General features: G+C 40.1%; 1 protein-coding gene across 2 annotated transcripts; it reads left to right on the plus strand.

The window, feature by feature from the left end:
- Positions 1 to 2,115: 2,115 nt before the first annotated feature.
- LOC310719107 (bestrophin-3-like) lies at positions 2,116 to 12,529 on the plus strand. Of its 2 annotated transcripts, none has more exons than XM_083528468.1 (9): positions 2,116 to 2,476; positions 2,700 to 2,794; positions 4,638 to 4,871; positions 6,067 to 6,221; positions 6,927 to 7,004; positions 7,316 to 7,468; positions 9,441 to 9,521; positions 9,729 to 9,880; positions 10,491 to 12,529. In XM_083528468.1, exons 1-9 carry the CDS (start codon positions 2,325 to 2,327, stop codon positions 11,158 to 11,160), a joined length of 1,770 nt encoding a protein of 589 aa, XP_083384594.1. In that variant the 5' UTR covers positions 2,116 to 2,324; the 3' UTR covers positions 11,161 to 12,529. The 2 variants fall into 2 exon arrangements, with proteins under 2 accessions (XP_083384594.1, XP_083384595.1); XM_083528469.1 differs by having other exon boundaries at positions 2,336 to 2,476; positions 4,679 to 4,871.

Below are 12,529 nucleotides of genomic sequence, written 5' to 3' on the forward strand. Positions count from 1 at the left end.
ATGTTCAGTCTTTTGACCAGGGCATCCCTCATCTATCCGAACACCAAATAAGTCCCACTATACAGGGTTTTCACCCCCATGGAACACTGTTGATCTGCCTGCAGTCTAGACCTTTCAACATTTGAAAACATTTGGCACACCTTAAAATGAAAAACCCAACAAAGAACACCCAGAACTGTTGAGCAGCTATAATCCTGTATCAGACATTCCTCTATCAAAATTTCAACAACTGGTCTCCTCATTCCCCAGATGTATACATACAAAAGACATGATGTTACACCGTGGTAAACATGGCCCTGTCCCAATTTTTTTAAATGTGTTGCCATTAATTTCAGAATTGTTTTTTTTTCTTAAAACTGTACATTTCCTCAGTTTAAACATTTTATATGTTTCTTTTGTGAATAAAATATGTGTTTGTGAGATTTGTAAATGATTGCATTTTGTTTTTCTTTACATTTTACCCACTTTCCCAACTTTTTTGGAATTGGGCTTGTATATTGTCAAGATAATTGTGCATTAAATAGATAAAATGTCTATACAAACCTAATAGGCTCGCAGTGTGGATTGGCAAGGGTTAGGATTAGGGTGAGCCAAGCCAAGTAAAAAGCTTAAATTAGGACTGTTCTGTATGTTCTTCAAACGCAGTCTTTGGGGGTCAGGACACTTGAGATTCTAGACAGCTTTCGATTGGACAAAACAATTTTGATGTGCGGGAAGACGTCATGAAAAATTCGTCGGATCAACCACAAATGCATTCATGCTAAATGTTCAGGGTAGTGACCACGCGAAGGAAATGGGAGTAACTCAATAATAGTTTATCGAAAGAAGAAACACAAACACGAGTCCGGGAGAGTTACAAACTGTAACATGGAGATAAACCACACAGCAAGTGTAATCCGCAATGCGGGTATAATCCACACGTAGTCCGTGAAGTGATTATTATCCGTACGATTGGAACCGGGAGCAGGAACCAGCGGGGAATGCTGGCGGTCACGGATCGTGATTACAGAGCAGGAACCAGGCGGGGAATGCTGGCGGTCACGGATCGGGATACAGAACATGAACTATCAGGGAATGCTGGCGGTCTGGAGTCCGGGAGATCACTAGCATGACCATGTAGATCTGATGGCGTGTGAGGTGGAAACTGGAACCTATAAAGGGGCACGGGAATGAGGAACAGGTGTCGGTGATTAACGCCAGGAGCGGCGGAGAGAGGCAGCTTGAGAGCCTCCGAGAGGGGCGTGGCAGGTGGATCCCTGACAAAATGGCACCAATTTAAAAATTTTATTTAAGGAAATAAATGTCGCTTTCACAGATCCTGTCAGAAATTTTAAAAACATTGGGTAAAAGGCAAAAAGCATAAAAATTGGGCAATTATTGAGTAAAAGAAAGTTAGATAAGAAAGATGGATACTTATTCTAAGTGAAAGGAACCAACATGGCTGCCATTCCATACTTCAACGCCATGCATCTGGACTGCGGTTTACTGGAACCGACTTCGCCATACAAAAGACAACGAGCCGAATCGTACGTTCTGTAAGCGTTATTTAAAGAGCAAACAGCCATCTGGTGTTTGCCCAGTCACTGCAACCAATGATCTGGTTTGAAATAAAATCTCTACTAGTAAAGAACATCGTTAGTTCCACAAGATGCATGGCAAAGTATTTCTGCTGTCGTTGTCTGTCTCTGACAAAAAGCTGCGTGAGAAAATGTGCTCTCCTTTTTTTTCTCCCATATTTCTATCTTTTCCTCTTGTTGATCCTTTGGCATGTTTTCCAAGAAGCACGGCAAAGGAATTTTGGATGTTTGGAGGAACAAACTGTCCGGATGCCAAAAGTGTGTCAAGTTTTTATTGATGCTAATAAGGAAGGATTTTTCAATGCAAATACATTTTTCATTGAGGTTTCATTTATAGATTTGGTTGAAATTTACAACCAAAAAAATTATATGTTAACACCCTGTATGTATCTCCGCTATGTATCATTGCACAACTGATCTCTACTGGAGCAGATACTTGAATCCATCAGTACACAATAATATCACAGAGGATAAATTTAGCTTGCACACATATCATCTCTCTCTCTCTCTCTCTCTCTCTCATCTCTGCCTGTTTATCCCCCTCTCTCTATCTGTTTATTAGTCTGTCTCTTACTTGCTAACACACACGGCTAGACGCCCCTCCACCACTCTCTATTCGTGCAGTGTTTTTGTTTTCCTAACATGGGGGGTAAAAACTTTTAGATCCTAACCTTTTGTTGAATTTTAAGCTTTTCTTCCATACATATTTAAACTAAATGACTACAGGAAAAAGGATTTTTACCCAAAATGACAGTTACGTACTCGAGCAAAGTGGCCAATGCGACCTTCTTCGGTTTCCACAGGCTGTTACTGAGGTGGAGAGGCAGCATTTACAAACTACTCTACCGCGAATTCCTCGTGTTCGCCCTCCTCTACACCATCCTCAGCTTCATCTACAGGTAACGCACAAGGTCTAGATTCATCATTTCCTTCAAGAAAACAAAGATGATTTAACTGTACAGTATATATGTATATATAGTTAACTGGGACTGTACTGGGACTGTACCTGCCTGAATGAATGACTACAGATACCTTCATACGTACATACATGCAAACATTATGCTGAATTATGAAAGAAAATCATTGACTTAACTGCAAATTTCATCTTCGTATCTCCTTCAGATGGGCACTGACTGACCCTCAGAAGCGTTCCTTTGAAAAACTTTCCATATACTGCGATCGATATGCTGAACAGATCCCTGTCACCTTTGTGCTCGGTAAGGTTTTATTTGACGTTTTTTAGATATTTATGAGGTTGCGGTTGTTGCCAGATTATGCTCCCCAGTCATTTGAAATAGGAAGAAAAAGGAAAATGTAAGCAGTTTCCTGTTCAATCGTTTTCCATGTTGCAGCACTTTCAAGCAGGATGTAGAATTTCATTCAGGAATGTTACATATCAAGGCATGTAATTATAAAATAAGTCAGAGGTGCCCCAACTTTTGATTAAGGGCCGGGAATATATGTTGCATCGTACCAAACACTATATTAAACTTAAAGTTGGCATGGTTGCATTTAGTTATGATTTCATAATACAATAATCCCCCCGCCTTTTCGGATCTCGCGCCCTCGGGTTTATCGCCGGAATTGCATTTGCCACATAACTAATTTGTTTCACGGTTTTTCCTGGTCTCTCGCTGATAGCACGATAGACCAAAAAACTTATATAGAGTATTGTATATTTATATGGAGTTTTATGTTGAAATACTTCAATGTATTAATAAAAATATTATTATTAATTATAAACTGAAGTAAAATTGTAATAAGTACAGTACCGTATACATAAAATAGCATTTTTGGGGTGTCAACGGTTTATCTCGGTTTTTCGTTTATCTCTGGCGGTTTTGGGACGTAACCACCATGATAAATGGGGGATTACTGTATTTAAAAATAAATAATAAAAAGAAGTAGAAAGCATGACTCAAAAGGAGTCAATTAATTTCAAATATATTCAAAAGGAAACTTACAGTACAATCAGAAACGATGCAAATTATTGTACAATTGTGTTTAAAGCCTATTAGAGCTATTCGGTGGCCTCTAATTAGAGACATGACGCTGGTACATACAATTTTCCCAATGTTTTTATAAATGAAATTTTATTTTCCTTTTCTCATATATGGCATGGTGGACCAAATCTAAGGTCAACAAAGGGCAACTTTGGTCCACAGGCCCTAGTTTGGGCATCCCTGGTATAATCAACCAGGAGTGATTAATATGAAGTTGATTTTTCACATTAAAGCACATCGAAAGTGTTTTTTTCCCTCTTAAACTGTAGCTTAATATGTTCCCTTTGCTGGTTTAAGTATTGCACTTAGAAATAACTGTGCACAGCCATATTGAAAATGTTTTGGAATTGTTGTGTTAATGGTTGTGTATTTTGCTGCCTTATGGCTAGGTCATTTTTATTTGTAAAGAACTTTTAACAGTAATACATTTGCATATAAATGCCTAAGTTCAGTGCCTATAGGTTTGTTTCTTATAATTTAAAAGTATAAAAGTTTATCCCTAATGAGTGAGCAAGTGGAGAAAAAGAAAAACTCCCTGAGAGATCATGAGAAAGAAACCATGAGAAACACCAAACTCAAAAGGGAACCCATCGTCATCCTCAACATCGAATGTCCAGTCATTACAGATCCATCATTGTTGAGACTATTGATATTAATTACAGTCCAAATCCTTTCCCAAAGTTCTTGAGTTGCTCAGTACCCTTATAGATCTTTAGGCTGTTGATGAGAAAATATCCTTAGCTGCACAGAATGGTCTCCAATTGAAGAGAACTCCGTCCAGAGGTATGGCTTGGGGATGAATCGGGCAGATCGAAGAGAAGAAATACAGGAACACTGGTCACTGGTACCGAGGAGCATGTTCAGAGATAGTGAGAGAGAGAGAGAGAGAGAGAGAGAGAGAGAGAGAGAGAGAGAGAGAGAGAGAGAGAGAGAGAGAGAGAGAGAGATTGCATCGTATCAGCTGTAAAACATATATTACTAGCACAGTCTTCCATTAGTGGCTATAAACGAAGTTAAATTGTATTAGATGTTGCTCACAAGCATTTCTCGTTTGCAGGCTTTTACGTAACGCTGGTTGTTAACCGCTGGTGGAATCAGTTTCAGAACCTGCCATGGCCTGACAAGCTCATGCTCCTCATCTCAAGCTGTGTTCAGGGTCAGGATGAACAAGGGCGGCTGTTGCGGCGCACGCTAATGCGCTATGTCAACCTCACCTCGCTGCTTATCTTCCGCTCAGTGAGCACTGCAGTGTACAAGCGCTTCCCGACTATTGACCATGTGGTGGATGCAGGTAGGCATGAAATACACCTTCAGTGCTTATTACCAAGGCTTTGCTGAATGAGGAGCAATTGGCGCAAGAGCAAGAATCTCAAATCTTTCCATGAAAGGATTGTTAAGAAATTGGGTTTAGAGCAGGGTCTGCCATGATATAGCACCCCTGAAGCAAAGAGGGTAGGGAGTTTACCAGACCTTCCCATTCAAAAATTGGGTAAGGGCAAGGAACTTACATGGTGTAATATAGAAGAGGAGCACTGTTTTACCTGGCTGGAACTCCTGGAGTTTTGCATTCCAGCCTGTACTTCCTTTGTGTTTTGCTCGAATGTAGGGGCCACACGATCAGTGCACTTTTTCTCCACCTACTATTTTTGCTACATCAAACACCTTTTAGAGTCTTCTCCAAAAGAGTAGCAGGTTTTGGCCTGGGCGAAGCCTATGAATGTCAGAGTTTTCTCTCCCATGAAAAGCAGGATTCTTTTGATCGTCTGATTGAACCACTCAGCCAGGATGTCAGTTGCATGTGGTAGACAGACATTGTGAAACACTTAACCTGCAGTTGGCAGAGATCAGATATTAGTCCAGATACAGAGGGAGCACCTTAAATAGTTAGAATGGCTTTTGGGATTCCCACATACAGTAGCTGAAGAAGCTTTCATGAGCTTTCTAGCAACATTTCTTCAACCCTTCAACCCTTTCAAGGGGCACCAGGATAACTATTCAGAGTGGGGAACTAGGAGATCAAAAGCTTGAGCCAATTGCTCAGTGTGTTAGTAGAGAAGCCAGTGTGGGGGCAGTGTTTCTGTTTTTCTGTTTTCTGTTGCCCCTGGAACCAACAGTGCTTCAAGGTTATTGTGACTGCAAAACTCACCTTCCAGTCCTGCCCCAGCATCCACCTCTTGGGCCAGGTAGGCAGACCTGAAAATCTTGGTAAATAGGCATTGGAGGTCTTAGATTGCATTGGACTGTTCAGAGAGTAGAGGGTTCTCAGCTTCTGAAGGGTCATCAGATGCTTTGTGGCTATGTGGAACCCCCAAACCAGCTCTCACTGCCAACAGCTGGAGGCTGGTATCCAGTGGGTCGCGATTTTCTTTGGGTGGGTGAGGCCAGGGCTCCTTGCACAACTCTCATGTTCTTCTATTCCAACTTTGACACTACCATTCTTCCATTGAGGGGGCAAATCTTTAATCTTTTTATGATATATTTCTCAGGCTTCATGACAATAGAGGAAAGGAAGATCTTTGAGAGCCTCAATTCCCCACATCTTAAATACTGGATCCCTGCTGTGTGGTTCACCAATTTGGCCTCCAAGGCGAGGAAAGAGGGCCGAATACAAGACAGTGTGGATCTTCAGACCATTCTTACTGTAAGCCTGCGATACCTTGCTCTAACACCTTAAAGGCTATGATTCTATTCCGAACAGGCTGCCACTTGTGCAATATCAGGTTCCGCTTTAGTATCATATAAAACCTGTCAGACAAACAAGTGCGCTTGAGACATTAAACTGTTGAGTCATTAGCTATGCATCTTTCCAATTTGGTTACTAAGGAAGAATTTTAACATGATACTGCTGCATCAAGTTTAGTTCTTTATACCAGGTCAATTTCTCTGCTTCGACAACTTGTAAAGTCAACAAAGTAGAGTATATTCAATGAAAGTTTGGATTTAAATTGTCGGAGTGGCCCATAGGCATGGTAATAATCACACTGCATCAGCTCAATGAGTGGATTTGTGCCCATAACAGGCCATGTATGTCAAAATGTTGGATACAGTCCTAGAGCATGGCCAGTTTGGAAAGGTTGAATGATACCAGGAACCAATTTGTCATAACAGTGTAAAAAGTTAAACTAAAAGCCTGCATTTCCACTGTTTGCTAATCTCTGAGAATTAGCTGCTCGTAAATGCAATCAGGTTACAGAGAAACGGAAGCGTTTGTGGACTTTGGGGAGCCATAGCTAAACCGGGATCTAAAGATAGAACATGAGTAATGACCCGCTTGTAAAATTTGAATTAGCATCAGACTTTGAAACTATCAGTAGCCATGTGAACTTTTGTTTGTGTGTTGCTTCAGGAGATGAACAAATTCAGGACCTGGTGCTCGACTTTGTTTGGATATGACTGGGTCGGGATCCCCTTGGTTTACACACAGGTGAGGGTTTTTCCAAATAAACAATTCCTGGCTTTTCCATCTGTTGCAAATACTCTTCAGCCAGGCAGAGATCGCATGCTTGAGCACTCTGTCCTTGTGAAGCAATAAACTTTCAGTGAAGCTCAGCAGGAAGCAAACCAGACTAACAGAATTATTTGTCCTAGTGACCACATGACCCTTTCCTGACAACAGGTATTACACTGTTATGTAGAAAGAAGCATTGCCAACATCCTTTAATGTTGTAATTTGTAAAACAACTCTGGATTTACCTTTTGTCTGTTTCGTCTCTCTTCTCGTTTCTTTCTCATAAGGTCGTAACTTTGGCTGTCTACACATTCTTCTCAGCCTGCATCATCGGTAGACAGTTTCTCGATCCCGCTCAGGGGTACCAAGGACACGACCTTGACTTCTACGTGCCTATCTTCACACTACTGCAGTTTTTTTTCTATTCTGGATGGCTCAAGGTCTGGCAAACACTCCACATTTCTAGAAATTGCCTTTTTTTTAAAAACAAAATAGAATAGTACTTTTTTGGATAGAGAAGAAACACAATCCCCATACTGCCAAATGAAACCAAAATATTCACTCCCCAGATAAAAAAATTTTAAATAAAAAAAAAAAACGACAATCTGGGTTGAAGTTGTAGACAAAACACGGTATAAGTTTAAAAGCAGCTGCGTTATTAGACTTGAAATATGATTATTGCATGTCATGGTTAATAATTCTCATAGTAGGACGTGTTGATGTCAAACTCGTTTCACTGACCTCCTGAAAGGCAAATATTTGAGATATTTTCTCTTGCTTCGATGTCGTTTTTTTATCCAAAGGTGTGAATTGGTGTGAAACCACTGGGGTAAACATGTGAAAGATGATGTTGTCCATTGGCGATAGATAGTGCTGTGGTCTTATCTCTTCTTATAAAGAGAGACTGTTTCAGTTATTTTGTGAGAAGTTAGTGGGAGGTGGTAGTTTAGTAGTTAGGGCATTGGACTTTGGATCTGAAGTTCATAAGTTCAAATCCCAGCCTCATGAAGCTGCCACTCCTGGGCCCCTAAACAAGTCCCTTAACTACATAGCTGCTCAGAGTTATCAATGAAATGCTGTAAATGTTCTTAATTGTGCAGGGGTGTATAACGCAAAACTTTTTGCAAGTGCAAATATAATCCGATTTCTTTGTCCACCTAGTATTTCCTATTATAAGAAATCAAGTGAGAATTCAATGAAATTCGATGAAAATTAGGGATTAATTTCTAGATTTACCAAATCAATCAATAAAAAGTTGGTTTTCAAACTTGCTAAGACGGCATTATTTCTATTCACCGTGTGTGACAAATACAGTCTATTTATTATGTCTGGAAATTTAGCATGACCCGAAGGCCTGAAAAGGTTCGCACACACACACTGCTTAACCATAATAGGATTTTGGGATCCATAGAGGAGCATTACCTATGGAAAAAAAAAAATCCGTCCATTTCCTCCACATGCTGCTTCAATTATTGCAAATGAGGAGGCGGCAAACAGAGTTAGAGAATCAAGAAAAGCCAGACACAATGACCAGACCTGCATATGAAATAATATAATAATACAGTCAACCAATATAGCTGCCTTATTGTGGTTTAGTTCTTTTGGACAGAAATAAGTTGTGTATATAATTTCAGTATTTCTCCAAATGGGATGTATGATTTCCCATGGCCGAATGGCATCCCGTCATTCCTGGGCTCCATTTCTGACATGAGATGAGCAGGAATCTCCCATACACTCGGAGATTAAATGAGTATGTGGACCCAATGATCATCATTCTTCCTCAAACAAAGTTAGAATTACACAGTTGTATAGAAAGTCCCTGCACATAATAGCATTCCAATTTCCCTTCACTGGAACTACAAGAGGCAAACACTGTTTCAGCCTGACAAAGCAAGCTCCATGGAGACATGGATTATGGTGTAAAATTCGGAGTGTCCACTGAGCCTTGATCTTCTTAACCCCACTGAACACCTTTGGAGGAACTGGAGCCTCCTGAACATGAGTACCTGAACAGACCTGCATATGAAATAATATACCAATATATCAGGCAAATTGTGGTTGTGTGGTTTAGGGAAGCTCTGTATCATTTCTTTTAAAACATTCGTCTTGTTCAACATGATTAATCGCCTTGGGGTAAGATTATTGTTATTGCACAGTTTTAAAAAAAAATCAGTATTAACAAATTCTTTATTATGGTGACTGGTTCATTGGAAAGTAGCTCTGATTGTAACAAATTTTGCCCAGAACTGGTCCATGCTCCCTCTCTAGAAGTAGTCATCCTGGTTAATTGGTGTCTTGGTGTCTTGTTTGGCCATGAACTGCAACTTTCAAAGTCTGTCCAGCAACTTTGACCATCGACAATTATGTAACCCTGGCATGTAACTGCCTATCGATCTATTCTTTACATCTCAGGTAGCAGAGCAGCTCATAAACCCATTTGGAGAGGACGATGATGACTTTGAGGCCAACTGGTGCATCGATAGGAGTCTGCAGGTCTGTCATGTGGATGCATGGTAGCCATTTAAAAGATGGTATTGTCTCGTAAGTATAAGGAACTCTTGCAAAGACCTGACTTCATGGTACTTTGTCAAGTCTTTGAGGAGCAAGGTCTTGGCGTTTCAGCAGAAGGTTCCGGTATACAAATGTTTAAAGGTTATCAACACTGTTGTTATTTAATGATAATAGCTGTGTTGTTGGTAGGTGTCTCTGATGGCGGTGGATGAGATGCACATGAACATTCCGCACATGACCAAAGATATTTATTGGAACGAACGGGACGTACGACCTCCGTATAACCGTGCCTCCGCAGACCACAGCATACCGTCATTCCTGGGCTCCACCACTGACATGGGGTGAGAAGAAATCTCCCATGCATTCAGAGATACATTAAATGACCAAGACCCCATGACCATCACACTTCTATGTGCTTTTCCCTTCATAAATTAGAACTACACAATTGTTTAATACGTCAGTGCATGTTGTAGCATTATAATTTCCCTTCACTGGATATAAGATGGGCGAAGCATGGCAAAGCAAGCTCCATGAAGCCATGGCTGATGGTGTGAAGGTAAAAGTTGGCTCCTGCGGACTTCGCCCACTGGCCAAAGATGATGATCGATCTCACAGGTCGCCGTTTTGACACCATTGCGGAGATCCGGCGAATCGCAGAAGGTGCTTGACACACTTAGAAAGGAAGACTTTCAGGAGACATTCCAGAAGTTGCAGAAACGCTGGGGGCGCTGTATTGCTGTGCAAGGGGACTATTTTAAAGGTGATAGATAAGCAAGGTACTTTCTTTTAAACAGAGCCGGTCTCGAAACTTTTTGATACCACCTCGTATAGGTGTGATGGTCAGGAGGCTAATAGTGAAGTTGCAAGAACTATCGAGTAAACCCAACGCCTTTCTCAGAAGCAAGTTAATATTGTATTATAAATAGAATGCTTCTCGTGTTTCCTTCACAGTCTCTCAGAAATATATCAGAGGGAGGTCATTAACGCCAACAACCCAAGGATGCAGGCCACAGTTCTGGGCCGCATGCGTCGCCTGCTGAGCGTCCAGGAGCCCACGGATTTGCACATGCGTCCATCTTTCAAGCGCCACAGCAGTGATATCTCCAGCTTCCATTTACACCCCAGGGCGGAGGAAAGCCTGCAGTCTCACTCCAAAATAAATTTCAACACACAATTTTACCCTCTTTCCACTGTCAACGAGGTGAACAGCACTGTACCTTCTCCTGTTGGCTCCTTACACAGACCTTTTCCCAAAAACTTACCCTCTGTAGTGGTTAACGAGCCCCTAGGAGATCTCAGCGACACTGGCAGTGTTGTACAGGAGCACATTGGACGTGCACAATCTAAATCTTCATTAGAGTCAGCTCAGGTTCAGGAGCATTATAAAAAGCATCGTGGAGAGGGTAGTGTCCCATACACAGAATCCAGGAGGTCTAAACGCTCATCTCCTGCAATTAAGAAGAAAAAGAGTCTGTCATTTCTGCTGCCGAGACAAAGCTCCAAGACCTCCACAAAGAGCTTTACAAGCCCCCAAGAAATGTTGAATAGGAATGATCGCTTTGCGAACCAACAACAGGAAACTCTGCAGTCTGATTCTGCACATCAACAACAAACTTCTTAAACTGTAGACTTGAGCATACTGGACAAAGAACGGAGAAGAAACCAGGACGGCTGAAAGCAGCTCTGTGAGATTTGGAACTGGAAATTTTGACCCGGACTCGGGTGACTCCTGAACTGGTAGTAAATCTAACCAGTGTGTAGAGCTCAATAGAGTCCAGACACTTTTATATGGTCTACAAAAATCAGATGTATTTTACAGAAGCCCTGAACTGCAACGTGTGAATTTGCTTTTGTCAATTTGTATAACAGTTTTATTTACCACGTCTTATTTTGACTTACAAAATTTTTATTTCATTTCAGTCAAGATACTGCATAAAAATAATGATATACTAAGTCAGAATAACTTCTTACATCAATATAAGTGGATAATAAGAAAAATATCATGAAATATAAAGTTGATATAATGCCATAGTAAGTCACTATCAAGAGATCAACTGCATTGAAATATTGAGTAAAAATTCTGAGATATTATAATTAATACTGTAAATAAGTCAGTATAACTACAGTCGATATTATAGGATAATTTAGTCAATATGACGAAATATTAATGAATATAATGAGATACTACGTCACTATAATGAGATACTAAGTCAGATAAGAGATCTGAGATCGCTTAGATAGAGGGATACTGCGTTAATATAACTACTTAAGTCAATATAATTGGATAATAGGGAAATACAAAACAATAATAATAAAGATAAAGAGATACTGCATCAAAATAATGAGCTACTCAGTCAAAATAATAAGACACTGCATCAAAATCATGAGAGACCAAATCAAAATAATGAGATAAAAAAGTCAATATAACTACTTAAGTCAAAATAACTGGATAGTAAGTGAAAATAATGAGATGTTAAGCCAATACGATTGGATCATAAGTTTATTTAAATCAATATTAAGTGAATGTAAAGGGATAGTAAGTCAATTTAATGAGATACTAAGTCACTATCACGGGAAACTAACTGAAGATCATGAGATATTAAGTCAATATAACTATCTAAGTCAAAATAACAAGAGTGTGAGTCAAAATAATGAGATATTAAGTCAAAATAATGGGATAATAAGTCAGTATAACGAGATTCAAAATACTAAGTCAATATAACTTACGTCAAAATAACGAGATACTAAGTCAAAGAAATTAAGACATCCAGTCAAAATCATTACGGCAATTGAACATAAATTCGCACCTTGCAATGCCGTACTTCTGCGCTGTTGCATCCGAAGGTTGTATAATATAAACCATGCCAAAGCCGAGGCCCGTCCATGAAAAAAAATGGTTTGGGTGACTTAAAAATGTCCAGATCCGAAGTTCAGTGAACATGTTCCTCAAGCGTTCTCCTGTTTACCAACATTAAACAAAGTGTATTGAA

The sequence above is a fragment of the Silurus aristotelis genome, assembly GCF_946808225.1.
Source record: "Silurus aristotelis genome assembly, chromosome: 24".
Lineage (NCBI taxonomy): Eukaryota > Metazoa > Chordata > Actinopteri > Siluriformes > Siluridae > Silurus > Silurus aristotelis.